Here is a 23,458-nt window from a genome sequence, read left to right as displayed (position 1 = left end):
GACTTCTTCTAAACGAGGGCACACTTCCAACTTTGCGTGGAATACCTGCAGAACAGGGACATGGAAGTAGTTCTATACAATTTAGTTTGTAGATTAGGGTGAATTTGTGTGTGTTGTAGCAGTGTCTTGCCATTGAGAACGAGCTAGCATGCTAACGGTTAGCCCCATAGGCCCCTCGTCTCGGCTACTGACGTAGAAAGCCGTGCAGATGTTGACCATCTCACCCGGAGACTGAAGGCAGGACACATTCAGAAACCAGATCTCACTCAGAACACCATGGACGGATTTATTTCAAAGATTGTATGTGTGTGGAAGCACCAGAGACTAAATTTGACCAACTGCCACTTTGCTCGTTTGAAAGCCATGATGTCTCTCTCTCTCATGGGGGGGCCAAATTCTCTGGGCGGGCAAAGCAGAGAAAGGGGAGGTAACCTTGTGCCTTTCCAGATTCCTGATTGGTCCATCTGAGCTTTCATTTTCTCAAAGGCAGAGCAGGATACCCAGGGCTCGGTTTACACCTACTGTATCACCATTTCTAGCCACTGGGGGAACATAGTGTTGTAAAATGGTGCTGCGGCTCCTTTAAGAGAGCGCCGGGCATGTGTAAACAAAAGAGGGGGGCAGAGAAAAAAAAGGAGGAAGAAAGCAGACGGGGGAATGCGACCGGAGCAGAGTTGGTTAAATAAGTTAAGTTTTGTACACAGTGTATGAGTTCAAAATAAAACTCCAGACTAAAAGCCAAGCTCATTCTTTCGCTCACCAGTAACGGGATTTTAACCCCGACGTTATTTACCTTGTAACGTCGGCCCTGGAGGTAACGAGTCTCCCCTGGTTTTCCTGACTACGGTCGGGAAAAGAAGTCTCAGGAAAGGTTAACACTGGCGACCACGAAGGGACCGACAAAAGTACAACAAGAGCAGCAGTGGTGAGCATACACTGAAAATAACCGGTGAGATAAACCGGAGGAGTTAGCATAACCGTGCCTGCTTCTCTTACACTGATGAGAAGATAGCCAAGATGGCAGCCTCCAGTCAGCGTCTTGCGGCTGAAAGTAAACACATGTTCAGGGAAATGACCAGCTACTCCAACCCTTCCATGTCACTGACTGCCGTGGATGAAGTGGAAATAAGCTATATCCCCATTCAACCATTGAAGTTATCAGACACTAATCCATTCAAAAATGATGTGTTAAGAGACTGTGGGACAGACGTGCGCTGCAGAGACCCATGCTCACACGCATAATACGGATGAAGTTTGTAGGCAGCCGGCAGTGCCATTAGCAGCAACTGTTGCAATGCCCAGTACAAACCCCTTTGGCCCTGCTCACCCAGGGAGTTTCATTCATAGCACTCCTGTCTCCTGTCATCCCCCATGCCTTTCAGGCTCACAGTGGCACACACCTGGCTGTAATGCACTCAAAGACAATGACCCTGGTGATACATTGCAGCAAAATGATAATCCAGGAATACAGATTGAGCCCCCTCTCCCCAAGTGTGAACAGCGTAAATCACGTGTTTGCTGGCCCAATCCTACACGTCAGCCTTCATCTGAGAGTGAGGATGACTACGATTACAGAGAAAGAGTCCCCACTCTACGTCCCGCCAGTATGATGGCACCACACCGTGGAAGGAGTTCCTACACCGATTTGAGAGCTGTGCCAAGGCAAATAACTGGACTGAAAAAGACTAGGGCTGTCCAATTAAAGTTTTGCCTGGTTGGTGCAGCAGGGGCAATCGTCCACAGGAATCCACGGTCACATCAGTGGGACTACAGCCGCCTGGTGGAGGAAGTCGAAACTGCTTATGGCCCCTCTTCAGAGCATGCTGCTGCAGTGGCTATTGAACTGAGACAGCGCGTTCGCATGCCAGACGAGGCTCTCCATGAGTTACGAGATGACATATACGGCAAAGTGTCAGTGGCTTACAGCGACAGGACCGAGAAAGAGCAGGATGCCATCGGTGTTGAAATCTTCACTCATGCAATAGGGGATAGAGAGATTGTGCAGAAGTTGTTGGAAAAGCGGCCCCACACACTAGCTCAAGCTTACGACATTGCCCGTCGCTATGAGACCACCAGGCGAGCAGCATCACATGTCACCAGCCTCATGCATTCAGGGCTACACAGCCTGGTAGAGCAGAAACCACGCACTGCTATGGTCAGGGAAGGAGCTGAGCGTGGGGTGACAGGTGCCGTTGTGACTAACAACAACGCACACTGTGGATTTCAACGCACACCAGCCCCGCGTAAAAACTATAAGGACATTAAATGGGAAGAAATTCACTGTCACAACTGCTCAGGCATCGGTCACATGAAGAGGAATTGCCCTTCACCAAGGAAGACCACCAGAGGTCAGCCCCCAACAGTTTCCCATGAGAGCTCAGAGCCCACTGTGCTCCACGTTAAAGCGCATAGTCAGGAAATGAGCATTCATCTGACAATTCAGGAACTGGAGATCTGTGCTGTTCTGGATAGTGGGGCCGGAGGAGTGTTTTGCCCCTGCACCATTATAACGCCATCCACTCAAATGCTCGACCATCACTTCAGCCATCGACTGTAAAGACACTGCTGGGGGTTGGGCCTGGTGATGTTCCTGTCATTGGGGAGGCGTACATTCCCGTCCAGATCAACAACCGACAGGTGAGCGTGCTTTTCCTGGTGGCGGACATTGCTGGTGAAGAGGCCCTCCTCGGCCATCCCTTCCTCGTTCAGGCCCAAGCACGCCTCGATTTTGGAAATAGCCGCATCGTACTGTTTGGGGAAGAGGTGCCATATTTCCACGCCATGAGCAGACCAAGGACGCACGCGGTGAGAGTCGCCCGGACTGTGGTGGTCGAGGCTGGATTGGAGTATGTTATAAGAGGTAACACCCATATTAAAGAACACCTACAAGGGGAAGTGATGCTGAGCCCCACCAAAGGCTTTGTAGAGAAACACAAAGTGCTAGTCGCCCGGTGCTGGTGGAAGCTCAACCTTTAAGAGCGTGCCTCTCCGCATCTTCAATCCTGGGAATACAGCTGTAACCATAAACGGGGGAGTTATTGCGGGTTTCCTTCAACCTGCAGAAGCCATTCAGCCGGCCAACATTACAGCCAAGGCCAGGCAGTCAGAGCACCCTACTGTTCCCCAGCACCTGCACGAGCTCTACAACCAGAGTGCAGCAGAGCTCGACCGAGAGGAGCGGCTCCAGCTAGCCCAGCTGCTGTGCACCTACGGCGGTGTATTCTCGACTGGACCTAGCGATCTTGGCCGCACGAGCCTGGTGCAGCATGACATCATGACACGGCCAGGAGCTGCTGTCAAGCAGCCACCACGTCGAATGGCATGGGAAAAGCAGCAGGATGCTGACCAACAAGTGGAGCAGAGTCTGGAAGCTGGGAGGGTCCGTTGTAGCAACAGCAGCTGGGCTTCACCCATCGTGATGGTGCGTAAAAAGGATGGAACGTACCGTCTCTGTGTGGACTACAGAGCACTTAACGACTGCACAATAAAGGATGCTTATCCGCTGCCCCGTATCCAGGACACATTGGACACCCTCTCCACTGCCAAATGGTTCAGTACGCTGGACCTTGCTTCTGGATACTGGCAAGTTGAGCTGACCCCCCGAGCCCGCCGAGCAGCTGCTTTCTGCACCAGGAACGGGCTGTTTGAATGGAATGTCATGCCGTTTGGATTATGTAACGCTCCAGCTACATTCCAACGGCTGATGGACCGTGTGTTGGCTGGCCTGCAGTGGGAGACGTGCCTTGTGTACTTGGACGACATAATTGTACTGGGTCGGGATGTGTCGGAGATGCTTCAGCGTCTTGACCAAGTTTTTGAAAGGTTGCAGCAAGCCAACCTGAAGTTGAAGCCGGCAAAATGCTGCCTCTTCCGCCGTGAAGTGGCCTATCTGGGTCACATAGTTTCAGAACAAGGGGTGGTCACGGACCCCACCAAAGTACAGAAGGTTCAGGAGTGGCCTACACCCACATCAGTCCAGGAGGTCCGTCAATTCATCGGCCTGGCATCATACTACCGACGATTCGTGAGGGATTTTGCCACGGTAGCTGAGCCCCTCACGCCCTGACCAAGAAATATGCTCGGTTCCAGTGGACGACGGAGTGTCAAGAGGCATTTGACAGACTCAAGCATCTGCTAACCACCGCGCCAGTTCTGGGCTACCCTTTAGACCAGGGACACATGATACTGGACACTGATGCAAGTGACGTTGGCATTGGTGCTGTCCTGTCTCAAGCTCAGCAGGGCAGGGAACGTGTGCTGGCGTACGGGAGCCGCAAATTGTCCAAAACTGAACAGAACTACTGTACCACAAAGGCGCGAACTGTTAGCCGTAGTGGAGTTCACATCACATTTTCGACAGTACCTCCTGGGGCGTCCTTTTAGGGTGCGTACGGACCATAGCAGTCTCCGTTGGCTGACAAAGATGAAGGAGCCGGAAGGTCAGCTTGCCAGATGGTTGGAGAAACTGGGTGAATACGACTTTGAGATCATCCATCGTCCAGGCCGCTTGCACAACAATGCCGACAGCCTCTCCAGGCAGCCGTGTCGCCAATCCTGCCCATGTAAGCTTCCAGGACCCCCCCTTTATCCAAAGACCGTCTGCCACCAAGCGGTGCAATGTGAGTTGGACTCTGTCATCAGCCAGGCGAGTCAGAGTCCAGTGGGGGTAGAGGGCTCGTTAGCCCCGACAATGGAGAGTCCAGTGGGGGTAGAGGGCTCGTTAGCCCCGACAATGGAGAGTCCAGTGGGGGTAAATTTCAAACCCCAAGAGAAGATTAATGTGGCTAAGACCAGTGAGGCTGCATTTTTCTGTGGTTGGTCCCGGAGGAGCTGCAGCAGGCACAGGAAGCTGATATTGACATTGCACCTATCAGGGCTTGGATGGAGGCTGGTGGAGAGCGGCCCACATGGGTTGCAGTCTCACCATGCAGTCCAGCCACAAAGACATATTGAGCCAGTGGAGGCGGCTCTACATCCGAAATGGAATCCTTGTCAGGCGGTTCTATTGTCTGGATGACACCCAGTTTTATCCACAAATTGTGCTACCACGTGTCCTCCAACCTGATGTCATGAGGCAGATGCATGATGGACCAATTGGTGGACATTTTGGTGTTGAGCGTACCGTAGCACGGCTTCAAACTCGATTCTACTGGTACCGGATGAGGGAGGATGTCACTCTCTGGTGTCGGACCTGCACCAGCTGTGCGTCCCAAAGCCAGACCCCGCAGACACCGCAGGCCCCTATGGGGACCATCAGGGTAGGAGCCCCCATGGAGCGGGTCGCTTTGGACATTATGGGGCCACTGAATGAGACAGAGCGTCACAACGGCTATGTGCTTGTGATACAGGATTACTTCACAAAATGGGTAGAGGCGTTTCCCCTGCCAAATGATAAGGCCGAAAGTGTAGCTGGAGTGCTTGCCTCGGAGTGGGTGTGCCGTTATGGAGCACCGCAGACGTTGCACAGCGACCAAGGTCGGAATTTCGAATCCCAAGTATTCCAGAAAATGTGCACACTGTTTGGCATTGAAAAGACACATACTACACCGTTCCGACCACAGTCTGATGGCCAGGTGGAACGGTTCAATTCCACCTTGCAGAAGATCCTAGCCACAACAGCTGAGCGCTGTCACTGGGACTGGGATCTCATGATTCCTTATGCAGTCATGGCCTACAGAGCAACAAGGCACAGTGCTACTGGTCTCAGCCCAAACTACATGATGTTCGGCAGGGAAGTCAGCGAACCGGTGGACCTGGTAACCGGCCTGCCCCCTGACTCTGACACTGTCCCTACGGCCCCCGAGTATGTCCAGCACCTGCGTGAACGGTTGGAGCTGGCACATCAGATCGCCAGGGATGCGCTCGGCGAGTCTGCGGAACGTGCAAAGAGACAGTATGACAAGAACTGTTGCCGCACGCAATATCAAGTTGGAGATACGGTGTGGTATCTCATCAAGGGTACAAGGAAAGTAAAAAATAAAGTCAGGAAGTTCCTCCCATCATATGAGGGGCCATTCTTCATCCTAGGGCAGCTGGATGACCTAGTCTATCGCATTCAAAAAGGGCCAAAGACCAAAGCGAAAGTGGTTCATCATGACCAGTTGAAACCTTATCGCAGCCGTGACTCACTGGACAACTCTTGGGCCAAGGAGCTTGCTCAAGGCTGGACACCTGTGGAGGTGTCACCCCCAGCCTTGGACACAGATACTGCAGACCCAGACCTCGTCGGACTGTTCTCCAAGACGAACGTGGAGGAGACTTCTTGTGGCATCCTGAACCAAGCAGGGGACACACCGGCTGCGGTAACCTCACTGTCCCCCACCCGTCATTCCGCTGAGGACCCTCAGGATAGTGGGGGTGGCGGACTGGAACCATCTCAACAGGTTCGTCGTTCTCAAAGGCCAGGTCGTCAACAAAGACCCCCAGCCAGGTTTGGAGAGTGGGTGTCTCACTAAGTTCATTGGACTCATGGACAATTTAAAAAAAAATAAGGATAACTTTTCAGTTAAAAAAAAAGTTATGAGGGTGAAATTTTTATATTGCTTGTAGCTAACAGTTGTTTTTTTTACATGTGTTCATGCTAAAAAAAAACTTAGGAGTTATTGGGTCCATCCAGTTATTTCTTTTTATCATTTAGATGCTTCGGTCGCCTATATTATTTAGGTTACCTTGTGACTTGTGTAATATGCATGCCCTACCACAACATGTTTACGCCGCTAGAAGGATTGCCTCTGTCCATTGAGAAACGCCACCAGTGACTATTGCCCCGTAGTAATGGACTGTGAAATACTGATTAGGCCTATACTGACCCACTGAGGTGGACTTATTGCAAACGAGGGCTGTATACCTGTTACAGAAAGGTGTTATTTTACTGGAGTGGAATTAAGTTGTAATATCCATCCAGAGTGGGGGTAGTGTTGTAAAATGGTGCTGCGGCTCCTTTAAGAGAGCGCCGGGCATGTGTAAACAAAAGAGGGGGGCAGAGAAAAAAAAGGAGGAAGAAAGCAGACGGGGGAATGCGACCGGAGCAGAGTTGGTTAAATAAGTTAAGTTTTGTACACAGTGTATGAGTTCAAAATAAAACTCCAGACTAAAAGCCAAGCTCATTCTTTCGCTCACCAGTAACGGGATTTTAACCCCGACGTTATTTACCTTGTAACGTCGGCCCTGGAGGTAACGAGTCTCCCCTGGTTTTCCTGACTACGGTCGGGAAAAGAAGTCTCAGGAAAGGTTAACAATAGGCAGGCTGGAGGAACTCACATTAATGTTAAAAAACCTCATAAAGTGAAATTTTTATGCCATGGGACCTTTAAACGAAAACAACCCAGACCGTTTTTTTCCTCTATCCCAGAATGGATCCATGGTGTAGCCAAACCTTACTTACAGAGCTTACTTTTACTCCCTAAAAAATCAGTTAGACAGCTGCAGCTGATTCAAAATGCTGCTGCTCGAGTCCTCACTAAGACCAGGAAAGTGGATCACATCACTCCAGTACTGAAGTCTCTACACTGGCTTCCTGTGCCTCAAAGAGTTGATTTCAAAATATTTTTGCTGGTTTATAAATCCTTAAACGGCTTAGGACCAAAATATATTTCTGATTTGTTATTCCACTATGACCCACCCAGACCTCTCAGGTGGTCTGGGACAGGTCTGCTTGTTGTCCCCAGAGTCAGAACTAAACAGGGGGAAGCAGCGTTTTTATACTCCACATATCTGGAACAAACTCCCAGAAAACTGCAGGTCAGCCGCGACTCTCAGTTCTTTTAAATTAAGGCTGAAGACCTATCTTTTTGATGTTGCCTATTCTTTATTTTTTTATTTTTTTATTTAATATTTCTTTTATATTGAACTGTTAATTATATTCTTGTATTTTATCTTGTATTATATTTGTATTCGGCAATGTTTTTATTTATTTTTGAATTTCCTGTTTGTTAATGTTTGTGTAAAGCACTTTGAGTTGCCCTGTGCTGAAATGTGCTATATAAATAAAGTTGCCTTGCCTTGCCTTATTGCACAGCACTAGAGAGATAGGTCTGCAAACTCTAACATCTTGACAGTGTTGACCTTTGAGGGATGGCGACCCTGGCTGCGTCCCCGAGTGTACGTACCCTGCCCCCCCCACCACCACCACCTGAGCGTACGTACCCTGGGGAACTTGCTCTCCTCGTCGATGAGCGAGATGATGTTCATGGGTTTGATGGCGATCATGTCCAGCGCGTCCTGGTTGTCGGTGAACTCGATGTGCTGCCAGTTGATGTTCTCCAGGTTGTACTCCTCCTGCTCCAGCTTGAAGACGTGACGGACGAAGAACTGCTGCAGGTTCTCGTTGGCAAAGTTGATGCACAGCTGCTCGAAGCTGCAGGCCAGACGGAGAGAAGGGACAAGAAAATTATGACAAAAGAACTTCACTCTCAGTGGCCCTTCAAGTAAAGTGACAAGATGGTGAAAGGAAGAAGTTTATACTGAAATTAGGAGAGGCCAGTATGACAAACAGCTTAATTTCAAGTTGATACACAGATATATACTGTATGTATATCAGTATATATATATATATATATATATATATATATATATATATATATATATATATATAAATATATATCTATAAAATAATAATACATTCTAGTTAAGTAACAATTGCAGAGTAATTAAATTCACAAGCTCTGTACAGAAAAGTAGCCAACTCCTTCATGTTAACCAATGCAAGATGTCAAATGGACTTCATTTGATTTGGTCAATACATTAAAACAGATGTCCGACTTTATAATATATACATATACATATACATATATATATATATATATATATATATGTACACAAAACACTTCTGATAATAGGACATTCAAAATCAATGCATACTGTCAGGGTGACTGTGATTAATCCTATAAAACTGTATTATTATTAAAAAATAAAAATAATTTAATGAGTTGAGTTTTAATCATTTCCTTATTTTTTATATTTTATACAATGTGTTCATGTTTATTCAAGTATACCTGCGCTGGGCTTGGCCTCTGAAGTCTCTGCACTTGGCTCTGTGATCTACTTCGCGGTGGATCACACTACCTTAACGCTGATCATGTGTAGGCGGCTTTAGGGAAAGTCTCGGGGAAATGAGCGTAAGTCTATGACCCTGTTTACCCTTCTTTTTTAAAATGTGTTTCGGTGATCCGAACAGAAGTAGACATCCGAGGCAAGCTTTCACCAAAACAACCACCACGTCCTGCATTGATGAAAAGATTTTCCTGGTAGGCATCAGGACGAATTAGAGCTTATACTACAAAAGATGTGTCAAATGCATCCCAAAGTGGTTTGAGTGATCAGATTACAATGTGTCTTGGTGGGTTAGGTGTGTGTGTGTGTGTGTGTGTGTGTGTGTGTGTGTGTGTGTGTGTATGTACCTGTTGACAGTGAAGTTCTCAAAGCCGAAGATGTCCAGCAGGCCGATGGAGCGTCTCAAAACTTTGGGCTGTGAGGATGCAGGCTTGTAAATGGCCGCATTGATCTTCTCCACGATCCACACGAACAAACGGCCGTAAATTCCCTACACACACACACACACACACACACACACACACACACACACACACACACACACACACACACACACACACACACACACACAGTCAAGTCACTATTCAAAACGTTAATGGTTCCCTGTGGTTTCACACTATTCCACTAACCAGCGTTGGTTTTGAGGTGGTTTAGGTGGTGATAGACAGATGGTTTATCCAATCAGCTAACCAGTATTGTCAGCCAGCGGTAGCCCTAATTCTGTTAGCCGCTCGCTAATGCTTTTTTTCTCTTGCATCCTTCTTTTGGAATATGGACCAGGAACCTGAAATGATGTCTTTTATTCCTAAATTCTTGTTACACAAACGGCAAATCTCCGACATGTTGCTAGCTTGCTGAGCTAACGAGCTATGCTTTGCCGCAGCAGCAGCAGGGGTAGCCTGGCTTGTGGTTGTATTTTCATACGCTTCGTTGATCTGATTGGTTGATTGGCCCGTCTATCACCAACATATAGGTGGTGATAGAAAGATGGTTTATCCAATCAGCTAACCAGGATTTTCGCCCCTTCCCAAAAGTTCTCCAACGAAACGTTCCCAGATGGATTTGCCGAGCAAATGCGAAGCAATCCATCTGGTGGAGTCAGGTTACTATTCCACTGCTTTACAGATGACAACATGCTCAGAAAAACAGTAATACGCCAGCAAAGGAAGGGAGAAGAAGACTGATAGCTAATAAACATGGATGTAAACAAAATATAGGATTTCAAATACCTTAAATATTAGCTTTGCAAAAGGTTTTATGATGAATGAAATACATTCAACAAATGGTAGACCTCAAGGATACACACAAAGTGTTTTGGTGAACAACACTGACTGTTGATAGAACTTGTGTTTATATAAATAAATATTGTGCAGCAGTTGCAGTACAAAGAGTGCGCACATATAGAGCGCAAATAAAAAAAATATAAACAATTCAGATCATCTATAACGTGCAAAAACAAAATGTACACAATGCCAAAAGTGTACTGTAAACAGGTTAATGGTTAGATGTTTACAAAAAAAACTCCACAGTGCACCTTTAACTTCCTTAATGAATCTTAGTTTTTGGCTACTTTTTAAGGTCATACATGATAATGGGTTATAAATAAAAAGATTAATGTAAGACAGTTTTAATAATTAAGTGTTGCACCTTAACAAAAGCGTCCCGTACATCCCGAGCTTGTTCCATGCTGAGTGGGGTGGAGACGGTCTCTCCTCTGGTGATCAGAGTTCGGCTGGTCAGACAGTTCATCAGATCCTTACCATCCACCTAAACACACACACACACACACACACACACACACACACACACACACACACACACACACACCGACTGTTAGCTAAAACAGATAGAAATAGGCATGTCCTGATTTTATTTGATTGGTTATTTTTGTTCCAGATCTTAAAGGTGCAGTAGGTAAGACTTATAAAACTAACTTTCTGTCATATTTGCTGAAACTGACCCTATGTTCCACAGCTCCAGTTCAGATGCACCAATCAAGGCCGGGGAGGGGGGGGGTGTCTAACTGCGTGTCAATTACTGCTCATGCACACGCATTCATTCTCCCTTGTGGGGGGGAGGGGCTTAGGAGACCGTTTTGGCCTCTAGCTGATAGGGGGGAGGGACTGAGAAGTTGTCGATGTTCAAATTCTTTGGCTAAATCCTGGATCTTCACAATCCTACCTACAGCACCTTTAAGCAAAGTCCTTTTGTGGGTTTGACAATTGTTTATTTTATTTCATAATATAAGAAGAATACCCTGCACCACAACTTTCCTTTGGATGTCTCCTATAATATTTTGTATTATGCCCGACAGTATTTAGCATAATAGATGTGAAGAGGAGCAGCAGCGTGGATCGTCTGTGGTAGAGAGCCTTTAGACACACTCTCTTCTATGGGTCTATGTCATTTCCCCAAAAGTGACATAGGTGTGTGTGTATGTGTCTGTCTGTCTGTCTGTGTGTCTGTCAGTGTGTGTGTGTGTGTGTGTGTGTGTGTGTGTGTGTGTGTGTGTGTGTGTGTGTGTGTGTGTGTCTGTGTGTGTGTGTGTGTGTGTGTGTGTGTGTGTGTGTGTGTGTCTGTGTGTGTGTGTGTGTGTGTGTGTGTGTGTGTGTGTGTGTGTGTGTGTGTGTGTGTGTGTGTGTGGTTTCACCTCCAGCAGTGTAGCAGCAGTGGTAAGGTGAGGGCTGCGGACAACCTCACAGGCATCCAGGTTGTCGTAGGTACGAGCTGCATGGTCAAATGGCAACATGGTTAACACACACACAAATATATATATATATATATATATATATATATATATATATATATATATATATATATAAATAAAAGTCTTTGCTGGACCTTTTTAGCAGCAGCATCAACATGGGATTGGAAACACATTTTGTTGTCAAGAACAATACCCAAAAATTTAGAGCTATCTACTATGTCAATGTCAATATTGGGATTTCAGATAATCGTCTTTACTAATTTTATGACTGATGTTCAGTTCCGTCGCTTTTTAGGATAATATGAACTGTAAATTAAAATATAGATTAATTTATGTGTTTTAAATCTATCATTTATTTTTTGAGCCCTGAATAGCATAGTATAATAGTATATAAAAGTAAAAGTTTACAGACAGACTATAAACAAGCACAGCAGCAGTGTAACTGAACACAGAGAACATACCAGAAGAGGCAACAAACTAATAAGTTGTGTGTTGTTAATTGTTATTCTTTTGACTTTACCTTCATATCTGAGGTTTCCCATGTGTAATATAGCAGCCAGCAGTTTAGAAATCTCCCAGTACTCTTTGTCTGTGAACATAAGGACCTGCAGAACAGAGCAAAGGATCCCGATTGAAAAAGAAAATGTATCATCTTCTTCTTTAAAATACAAGAGCAAGTCTTGTTTAATCAGTTAAAGAATTTAAGTAGCTACTATAGGCGATAAAATTACACACACCTGGAGCTAATGTCTCTTTGCTGTACATTAATCAGCATTTTGGTTTAATCAGTACCTTCATTGCAGAGCGGATGTTGGAGTACTCTTTCATGTCGTCTCGGCCATCACACACTGTGCAGTTACCCTGCAGAGAAGCAGAGAGAGGGACTCAGTTTGGGGTAATCAAGTATTACTCATAATCATAACATTTTATTATAACTCAGGAGAGAGGGTTTGTGTCCCGTGTGAAACCAAATGTCAATGTTGATATTTTTTAAGTTACATAGGCTACTTAAAGCTATAGTGTGTAGTTTCTGTCACCCTCATGAGGACATTTTTTTTTTTTTGCACTTGAATGTCACCAGACGCCACAATCTTCTGACCATAGTCATACTGAGAGATACAGAGAGAGTTGTGTGGAGCTGAGAGTCTTAATTAGCTTTGTAGCAACTCATTTGGCGACGGCTTGAATGTAACGGACGTTCATTAATATCAAAAAGTTATGCACTAAAGCTTTAAGTTAACTTTCTTATAATGATCTTAACTAAACCACAATCCTTTACAACACCTAACTAAGTCATTTTTTTAATTGAACCTAACCAAGTAATGTTCATTTTGTTTTCCCAAATTCCCAGAAAGGGACGACGCTAACAATGACCATAAACATGTCATTAAATGATAACAGGCTTCTTAACCTACTACTAGTAGGTGTAGCAGGCCCCTAACATTCAAAATGAGTGTTTTGTCTTTAAACTCTTATTTTTTTTTTTTTTTTTTTTTTTTAGCTTTTAGATTTCTCAACTTCTTATCACACCTTCTCTGTTTAGTGTTTGAGGGTTGGATTTCCTGTGAAGCTTATTTTTGTGCACTGACTGAGCGGCAGCATCGAACAGGTTGATAACGATATGACAGACAGACACAGCTTACATGTGGATGAAGGAGCCACTTTACTCACCATGGTCAGGTAGGTGTAGTCGGTGGCCTTGCTTAGTCCCAGTTTCTTCTTCTCATCTGCAGTCATGCCCTTCAGCATGCAATAGAAGACGTGGTAGTTCCTCTCATCGTGGGCCTGCAGAGAGAGAGAAAGAGAGACAGGGAAATATAAATGCAATCACACACAATGTGCAGTGAAATGTGTTCTCTGCATTTAACCCGTCCTAACTTATTAGGAGCAGTGGGCAGCCATAGTCTGGCAGAAGTTACCTAACATGTCTTTATGGTGGGAGGAAAACGGGGCATCAGTACTAACTTCTGAGCCTCCAATGCTCAGACTATGTCCGTAAGGAAAGAAATCCTGTGGTGTAACACTGGACACTTGGTTATTTTAACCACTGTAAAACTCCTGAAGAGTTTAAAGTTTGAGCAGGTGGACAAGTGTTACCATTTTGTGCTATACCTGTCGACAAACTCTGGATTTCTCCAGCAGGTATTGCTCTATCTTGGCTCCCTCTATGGCTCCTCTCTTGTTGAAATGGATGTCGATGTATTTTCCAAAACGAGACGAGTTGTCGTTGCGGATTGTTTTAGCGTTGCCAAAGGCTGAAAAGAGACACAATAGAAACCAGTGATAATGATGTCATATGAAGCTGTGTGTGTGTGTGTGTGTGTGTGTGTGTGTGTGTGTGTGTGTGTGTGTGTGTGTGTGTGTGTGTGTGTGTGTGTGTGTGTGTGTGTGTGTGTGTGTGTGTGTTCCTGACTAAGGCTGCTACCTTCGTGAAAACATTTCAAACAAAAAGACCAGTTAGTTGGGGATAGAACCATGTCCCCAATTGAAAAAAAAGCAGATTTTTAGGTCAGTGGTTACGGTTAGGGTTGCCAAGAAATTATTATAAGTCCATGTACATGTAACGTCCCCAAAAGTTAACTAAGTAAACACGTGTGTGTGAGAGTTCCTACCCTCCAGTATAGGGTTGGCCTCCAGGACCTGCTGTTCTATCCAGGAGTGTTGACCGCTGATGGCTGCCAGGAACTGAAGGATCAGTTTGGTGCTTTCTGTCTTCCCTGCTCCAGACTCACCACTATCACACACACACACACACACACACACACACACACACACACACACACACACACACACAAATTCAAAGTTTGACCTGATGACGGATGCTAGATGCTAGATGAAAAGTTAACAGATCACAGAAGCTTGCAAAGACGGCAGTAGCAGAGATAGCGTGGGTGCTTGGGTGTGGCCGCCCCAGGGCCCCATGCCGATTAGGGGCCCCTCAAACGCCACCAATCTTGCGTCACTTGACGAGATCAGGGGACCTTGCCAAGTGACACATGCAAATTATTAGCTGAAAGCAAATGAGCCACGCTATCTTTATTTTTTCCACGTCATTATTTTGTTCTTGAGTCTGTTTGACAGTATAACCTTCATGCAACCCCCTTGTGTCTGCTTCTTTCTCAAATAACTTTTTTATTTTTTCCAAAAAGTTGACAATATTTATCCAGGGAGTAAAGTTAGACAGTGGTTTTAAAATTTTAAAATCACTTAGGTAGCAGAGGGCCCCATTGTGAAGCTCAGCCCCCACTGTACTGAGAGTCTAGCTCCGCCCCTGAAAGACGGTGAACACAGCAATTAATCTAATAAGTGTCAAGATATTCCACTCTGGACCAAAGAGGTGGGCCGACTGACTTACTGACATTCATCGATACATCGTGGCCACGCAGTCTGAGCTCTTTCCTACCTGATGATACAGCACTGGTCGCGGTTGTTCCTCTGCATGTTGAAGTAACAGTTGTCAGCAATGGCAAAGATGTGGGGCGGCATTTCACCAATTTTCTTGTTGGTGTAGAGGCGGATCTGGTCGGCCGTGTAGATGGGCAGCACCTGGTAAGGGTTGACGGCCACCAGGATGGAGCCGGTGTACGTCTACACACAGAGGCAAAGGATGAACTGGTTTAGGGCTTTTTAAGGCTGATGTGATGCTGAATGATTTGGACTGAAGCTGCTATTTGCCTACAATTTTGAGCCAGTTTGAGCCATTTCATGCAAATGATCAAGACATGCTGGAGAGCAGGGGTGGTAGAAGTATTCAGACCCTTTAAGCTTGGGACAAACTTGAAAACCTATAACTTTATATAAACCATAAACAGTATTTTGAAGTATAGAGTAATATTTCAACCTGTTTGTCGAAACAACATGATTTACATTGAAACATGCTGAAATATTTCTACAACACTGGCACTATTTATGAGAAAATAAAACTCAATTCCTGATAAGAGGGAGATTGTTTTCACTGTAGAATGTATGTATGTAATTTAAAAATATTCAGCAAAAATATACAAAGCAAAACAACATTAATGTCTTAATTAATGAGGTGGAAGTATAAAGTATCATAAAATTGAAAAACTAAAGTAAAGTACAAGTAATGTATTATTATTTTGACCTGAATTTAAAAAGCCTACTAGAATAATTCATACACTTCTAGATGTACTGCAGATCAAACTTGTTTCCTGGACCGAGGGCAATCTATCTGCCAACTCTGAGTTGTATGTGCATTTGTTTTTAAATAATTGTATTCTTGGAATGAAAATCCAGTCAAATATAAAATCAAATGCGTGTTGCGGCGTCAGGGGGCCGGTGGAGGGTAGATGAGGTGACAGAGGTCTTGTAATTCAGATGGTGAAGGATGACAATGAGAATGTCTCAGTGTTCGCTACGAGAGAACAGACGGCCATGTCGGAAACAAACCAACGTGCACGCAGGCTGCAGCACAGAGCTTGGTTACCACTAAGCCTGAGAGAATCAGTCCTACAAAGCATTCTGACTTGTCCTGCAGAAACATGACACTGCAAGCCCATTTAGTTTGGGCTTTAAGTCCAAACATACTGCGTTTTCTACAGTATATGGCTACACTGTGAGTATATGATACCCCTTTGGCTTTATTTACAAAATGTTGGCCACATTCTGCTTTATGATGAATCATGCACAAGTTAAAGGAGCTGATTGTATAACATAATGATTGATAAAAACATTTTGCAATGAAACCCATGATTTATTTATTGATTTAAAGTTTATGAGACAGAATAATGCTAACATGAAACATTCAAAACGTGCACATACATGCAGCTTACAGAAACCGTTAAATAGTAATGTTTTTGAAGTCATGCAGGTGTTGCATTAAATACATTATGTGCATTATTTTCAGCTGAGGTCTGATCTCTCTCCAGCTAGGCTTGATGTGCAGGAGCTGACTTACCCTGCCACCACAGTTTGTCTAAAGAGGAAACAGGAAAAGGAAGTAAGGAAGAAGGATAGAAAGTAGGACAAGAGAGAGAATAAAGAAGCATGACATTGAGATGAGAGCAGAAAAACAGCCAACAGCAGACGGCTCTGGTTGGATTTGTGAGATAATGTTGAGAAGTGTTGGTAAAGACCATTCAAGACCTTTAAAAAGGTGAAACAAGCGTTAAATCGCAATAGCTGTGACCACACACACACACACACACACACACACACACACACACAGACACACAACCTCACAAACACACAATATAGGCCACTCCTACTACCACACGTGCCTTTTTTCCACTTAACATGAAGAGTTGATCAGCTCTCCTTTGGCTCATGACCAATCTTTCCACAAATCTTTTTACCATCTTTATTGGCATAATATTAATGAAAAGATTGTTCTTGTCTTGTACTGTCTTCAAATCAAGACAGAAATCGCAGGACAGAGTGCAAAAAGCCAACAAAGTAGGAAATAAAACTCTAATGTGTGAATTTCTTCTCCACATTGTGATACTTCTAGTGATATGAGGTGTATGACTCCCATTTTATCTGCTATTAATTTGTTGATATAAATTATCCATATGCCTATGATGCACCCAACAAGTTGAGAGGTCACCTAATTTTAAGGGATTTTGACTATCAATCAGTGGTAGTCTGCCAGAATATGGATCATATTGAAATAACAAGAAGGCTTAAAACACTGGTGACCAGATGCCTTACTGAGGTTTGATGGTGTACTCACATAAATGAGTTTTTCTCTGTATCTGATGAGCAGGTTGCGGAGGATTCCTGCTTCATTGAGGTCTCCTAGGCGGATCATGTCCTCCACACCGTGGATGGAGGTGGGATGCATTGGCTTGATGTTGCTGGCATTCTGGGGGGAAATCCAGTGCTCCTAGTGGAGGATGGGGATGTGTGTAAATTTCATACTCTTTGGACTTGGACTTTTTGACACTTTGGACAATCAAATAAAAGGGCGTATGCACCACAATTTAAAGGTCCCATGACATGGTGCTTTTGTGCCTAATACTGTATCTGAAGTCTCTTTTAAATAGACCTTAGTGGTCCCCTAATACTGTATCTGAAGTCTCTTTTATATAGACCTTAGTGGTCCCCTAATACTGTATCTGAAGTCTCTTTTATATAGACCTTAGTGGTCCCCTAATACTGTATCTGAAGTCTCTTTTAAATAGACCTTAGTGGTCCCCTAATACTGTATCTGAAGTCTCTTTTAAATAGACCTTAGTGGTCCCCTAATACTGTATCTGAAGTCTCTTTTATATAGACCTTAGTGGTCCCCTAATACTGTATCTGAAGTCTCTTTTATATAGACCTTAGTGGTCCCCTAATAATGTATCTGAAGTCTCTTTTATATAGACCTTAGTGGTCCCCTAATACTGTATCTGAAGTCTCTTTTATATAGACCTTAGTGGTCCCCTAATACTGTATCTGAAGTCTCTTTTATATAGACCTTAGTGGTCCCCTAATACTGTATCTGAAGTCTCTTTTATATAGGCCTTAGTGGTCCCCTAATACTGTATCTGAAGTCTCTTTTAAATAGACCTTAGTGGTCCCCTAATACTGTATCTGAAGTATCTTTTATATAGACCTTAGTGGTCCTCTAATACTGTATCTGAAGTCTCTTTTATATAGACCTTAGTGGTCCCCTAATACTGTATCTGAAGTCTCTTTTATATAGACCTCAGTGGTCCCCTAATACTGTATCTGAAGTTTCTTTTATATAGACCTTAGTGGTCCTCTAATACTGTATCTGAAGTCTCTTTTATATAGACCTTAGAGGTCCCCTAATACTGTATCTGAAGTCTCTTTTATATAGACCTTAGTGGTCCCCTAATAATGTATCTGAAGTCTCTTTTATATAGACCTTAGTGGTCCCCTAATACTGTATCTGAAGTCTCTTTTATATAGACCTTAGTGGTCCCCTAATACTGTATCTGAAGTCTCTTTTATATAGACCTTAGTGGTCCCCTAATACTGTATCTGAAGTCTCTTTTATATAGACCTTAGTGGTCCCCTAATACTGTATCTGAAGTCTCTTTTATATAGGCCTTAGTGGTCCCCTAATACTGTATCTGAAGTCTCTTTTATATAGGCCTTAGTGGTCCTCTAATACTGTATCTGAAGTCCCTTTTATATAGACCTTAGTGGTCCCCTAATACTGTATCTGAAATCTCTTTTATATAGACCTTAGTGGTCCCCTAATACTGTATCTGAAGTCTCTTTTATATAGACCTTAGTGGTCCCCTAATACTGTATCTGAAGTCTCTTTTATATAGACCTTAGTGGTCCCCTAATACTGTATCTGAAGTCTCTTTTATATAGACCTTAGTGGTCCCCTAATACTGTATCTGAAGTCTCTTTTATATAGACCTTAGTGGTCCCCTAATACTGTATGTGAAGTCTCTTTTATATATACCTTAGTGGTCCCCTAATACTGTATCTGAAGTCTCTTTTATATAGACCTTAGTGGTCCCCTAATACTGTATCTGAAGTCTCTTTTATATATACCTTAGTGGTCCCCTAATACTGTATCTGAAGTCTCTTTTATATAGACCTTAGTGGTCCCCTAATACTGTATCTGAAGTCTCTTTTATATAGACCTTAGTGGTCCTCTAATACTGTATCTGAAGTCTCTTTCCCGAAATCCAGCCTTAGTGCAGAATTACAGCCACTAGAGCCAGTCCCACATTGAGCTTTCCTTAGGATGTACCAGGATGTTCTGTGTCTGTAGTTATTGAGGAGGGGGGGGGCAAGGTCGAGGGTGGGGGTGAGGCCTTGACCAACTGCCACTTTGCTCGTTTGAAAGCCATGATGTCTCTCTCTCTCTCATGGGTTGGCCAAATTCTCTGGGTGGGCAAAGCAGAGAAGGGGAGGTAACCTTGCGCCTTTCCAGATTCCTGATTGGTCCATCTGAGCTTTCATTTTCTCAAAGGCAGAGCAGGATACCCAGGGCTCGGTTTACACCTATCACCATTTCTAGCCACTGGGGGAACATAGGCAGGCTGGGGGAACTCACATTAATGTTAAAAAACCTCATAAAGTGAAGTTTTAACGCCATGGGACCTTTAAATCTTATGCACAACAATTTGTATGTTATCCTATAAAATTACAGCAACAAGCAAAACGTTTAGCGGTCTTTACAGATAAATGTAGCAGAGAAAATGTTACTGTGAGTTGTAAACTCACAGTAACATTAGTAACAACAGTTGTCATTTCGAAAGCCACTGCAATTGAGTTTAGCCGACAAAAGGTGACCGTCACGTGGCAACAACAGTTTATGTAAGTTTATTAAGTTTTTGCACCAAAACAACTAGATCTTGGTTTGGATTAAAAGAACGGTCCTCCTAAGTAGTACTCCCGGGACATGAACACACATTTCCTGGGTGAAAATCTTTTGTTTTCCCCTTAACTTCTCCTGGGATACAAACTCTGCTCCCCCACTTGAAAGCCTTGTGTCTTAGGACCCAACTATGCACCCTGACCTCCTCCCTATGCGGACCTGAGCGCTCTTATACAGCAGCAGTCAATGTAGTACATACAGCAATAAATACATGAAATGCGTACAAATTACAGTGCGTTACTTTTCGTGTACAAACGGGTTTTGAGTACAGCCTGTCTACCAAAATGTTTTGGTGAAGTTGGGTGGAAATATTTCAAAGGGGGTACATTACTGAAACATTTTGAGAACCACTTGTCTAGCATGCTCCCACAACATAAAAAAAAACTTTTTCTTAACCGAGCATAACAAAGGAGTATTTCAACTCTTACATTTCCTTCATCGTCCAGCACCTGGATCTGTCCCGAGTCACAGAGTTTGACCACCGCACCGATTGGCACCTCAAACTCCCGACCAGTCTTTAGGTCCAACCACACATAGTCGCCCTGGAAAGAAATCAAAAATGAAAACCATGACCAGGAATGGGATTACAATTTAGTCAACTCACAGTCAGAGAAAGAATCAAAATGTTAAATCAGATTCAGAATAACCGATTAGACAAATTAGAAGAAGAGAAATTAGACAAATTAGAAGCATAAAGAAACAATGCCTTTATTACAGCATGTGACATGATTAAACCCATGATTAAAATCAATGTTTCTCTGTTTAAATAACTGAATCATAACCATTTTCACACTGCACCTAGACCAGGCTTAATGCAATCTGGAGACACGTGGACCTTTCTAACCACAGTCAGACTTTGGGTTAAAGGCCTCCTACGGTATCATCTTACTCTACAGCTACTGTATGGGCTGAGCTTTTCTTCTATTACTACGTTAATTGGAGCTTGTACATTAGGACGCAGCAGTAAATTAATTATAGTATTCAAATAAATGGTGCAGTCTGAAAGGGCAAACTGAACCCTGGATGATCTCCTGGTCCAGACAGGCAGTCCTGTTTGGACTGGAAGCTTTTTGAAAAGGACAAAACACAAAATGTGTACCAGGAATTTGTCGATGTGGACAGGGAGGACATCTAACCAGCAGACAGTCATTATGTAGGAGAGGAAAGAAGGGTTAGTAGATGTACAGAGGGCTGAATGCATGGAGCAGATATCTACACATCAGAAGCATTCAAATACTTCCCTGTCAACCTTTTGAGTATCAAACTTTCACCCCCTATAGACTTGAAAGGTATCTCTGGAAAAACGACCGCAATAAATTACTTATGGGCTCTGAAAAATGAGTGAAAAACATCCATCATTGGTAGCTGCTAAAATCCTCTAAAAACGCCCACCGATCACTGCCTCGCGGTTGGATTGGAAAGAGCCAATAAAATGCCTCTTTGTCCCGCTGCGCATGCTCTACTCCTGCCGTATACAGGCCTGAGCTCAATGTGCGTTATAGCCACCAGAGTTACTGCAAGTCTACTGGAGAATGGAGGTGAAAAGGATAAGATAAGATAAAGAAATGCATGCCAGGTAACTAGGACTACAGTTGAAAATTAGCCGACTGGCTAACACTGGCGCATTTGCAGAAATGTTCATTAATGTGCATTGTCCTAATCAAATAAATAAACAAATAAATAAATAGACTTTATTAATCCCACACTGGGGAAATTCCTTTGCTACTACCGCAGTTACTTGCAACTGCCCTTCCTGCTAAAAAGGCAAAGGAAAGAAAGAGTGAAGCTCTGCTCTGATAACCTGACTCCGCCAGATGGATCGCTTCGCATTTGCTCAGCATATCCATCTGGGAACTTTCCGTCGGAGAACTTTTGGGAAAGGGGAAAAAATCCTGGTTAGCTCATTGGATAAACCATCCGTCTATCACCACCTATGTTGGTGATAGACCAGCCTCAAAACTCAACGTTGATTAGTCAATCGTTTGGTGAACGGCTCCAAATTTTCTCTATGTCAAGATGCCAGACTGATCTGCGAGTGGAAAACTGGAACTCTCGCCAGATCAGGACTCAGGTCTCACGAGGCTACTGCTCTGAGGCAGCAACGCAGTGGTTCTCGTGCACGTCTGTGTGTGGGCCAGTGGTAGGGGTTTGACAGGGCCCCAAGGAGATGCTACTTTTAAATCATGCTAGCTTTCAACATTACCAACCCTGTCTTTAAAGCCACGGTTTGTAGCTACTAAATTTTTGCCTTTGTGCCACGGATTTTAACATGCAACAAGACAGACAGACAGACAGACAGACACACACACACACACACACACACACACGTTTAAAACCTAAATAAAGTTTTCAGATATATAATTATGATTCACAACTCCGAACAGAGTCAAAACAGAAAACCACATTCTTGTGATTCATGCATCGTTATTTTAACACACAGTTACGCAATATTAGATGAGACAGCATATACCACACACACACACACACACACACACACACACAAACACACACACACACATACACACACAAATAATTAATATTTGATGCATGAAACAAGGAACACAGGCACATATCTTACGCAACCCTAATCCCAGAATACAGACATACAATTATGATTTATGAAATTTAAAACACACACACACACACACACACACACACACACACAGAGTTGCATACCGGCAGCAGTGTGCTCTGTTTCACCACTGTGTTGACGTTGCGTAGCAGTGCCCATTTGGCCAGATCCTTCTCATAAAGTTCCACATATTCCCGACGCTTGTACATCATTACGTACACAGTTCAAACTCACACAAACTCTGACAATGATATCTGAGGTGAGCAGTCAAAGTGTCTTCCTTACACACGGGCAGACAATTTCCAAATACCAACGTAAAAATATAATATCAAAATATCAAACTAAGACACTAAGACAAACTAACACACGTCGCTGTCATTAAAACACTGAAATGTCCAAAATCATCTGGATTTAAGGTTCAATTCCAGCAGATCACGGCCACCTCTGCTTCTTTAAGGGATGCCAAAAAATGTATGCCAAGAAAAACAGGTCCAATGAGAAAACATCTTATAGTCTAACAGGGTCAAACATCCTGGTTTATGACCTCCAGTCCCATCTCTCTGTGCATGTCTCGTCCACTTTGAGGAAATCAATTTTAAAATGTCTAATAAAATCCAGCCTTCTGCTAATTGTCAGGTCACTTTGAATATCTACTGGAGTAACATTTTGGGACAATCCACCTGCTCTCTCTCCCTCTCTCTCTATCACACTCACACTTTGTTAACCCAGCCCCCCCCCCACAACCTCCCCTGTTCCCCATGGCAACAAGATGTCACTTCCTCCTCAGGTGTGACCTAGCTTATACGGTGTTGGATTT

The 23,458-nt window shown here is 43.9% G+C and overlaps 1 protein-coding gene across 1 annotated transcript in view; it reads right to left on the bottom strand.

Moving 5' to 3' along the window:
* The window catches only part of myo7aa (myosin VIIAa), an 80,123-nt gene extending 57,273 nt beyond the window's left edge, over window positions 1–22,850 (bottom strand). The window contains exons 1-13 of the mRNA XM_028571665.1: window positions 22,746–22,850; window positions 20,498–20,611; window positions 17,451–17,603; window positions 15,162–15,346; window positions 14,371–14,492; window positions 13,871–14,013; window positions 13,430–13,543; window positions 12,551–12,619; window positions 12,279–12,363; window positions 11,702–11,778; window positions 10,699–10,818; window positions 9,399–9,541; window positions 8,146–8,356 (exon numbers count right to left, since the gene is read on the bottom strand). Coding sequence (XP_028427466.1) covers window positions 8,146–8,356; window positions 9,399–9,541; window positions 10,699–10,818; window positions 11,702–11,778; window positions 12,279–12,363; window positions 12,551–12,619; window positions 13,430–13,543; window positions 13,871–14,013; window positions 14,371–14,492; window positions 15,162–15,346; window positions 17,451–17,603; window positions 20,498–20,611; window positions 22,746–22,850 — 1,641 coding nt within the window. The remainder of the gene's footprint in view (window positions 1–8,145; window positions 8,357–9,398; window positions 9,542–10,698; window positions 10,819–11,701; window positions 11,779–12,278; window positions 12,364–12,550; window positions 12,620–13,429; window positions 13,544–13,870; window positions 14,014–14,370; window positions 14,493–15,161; window positions 15,347–17,450; window positions 17,604–20,497; window positions 20,612–22,745) is intronic.
* Between the last annotated feature and the right edge of the window lie 608 nt (window positions 22,851–23,458).

Source organism: Perca flavescens, chromosome 3, assembly GCF_004354835.1.
Source record: "Perca flavescens isolate YP-PL-M2 chromosome 3, PFLA_1.0, whole genome shotgun sequence".
NCBI classification, from domain to species: Eukaryota; Metazoa; Chordata; class Actinopteri; order Perciformes; family Percidae; genus Perca; species Perca flavescens.
Note: the sequence above shows the minus strand (reverse complement) of the source record. Positions and strands in the feature narration are given on the sequence as shown.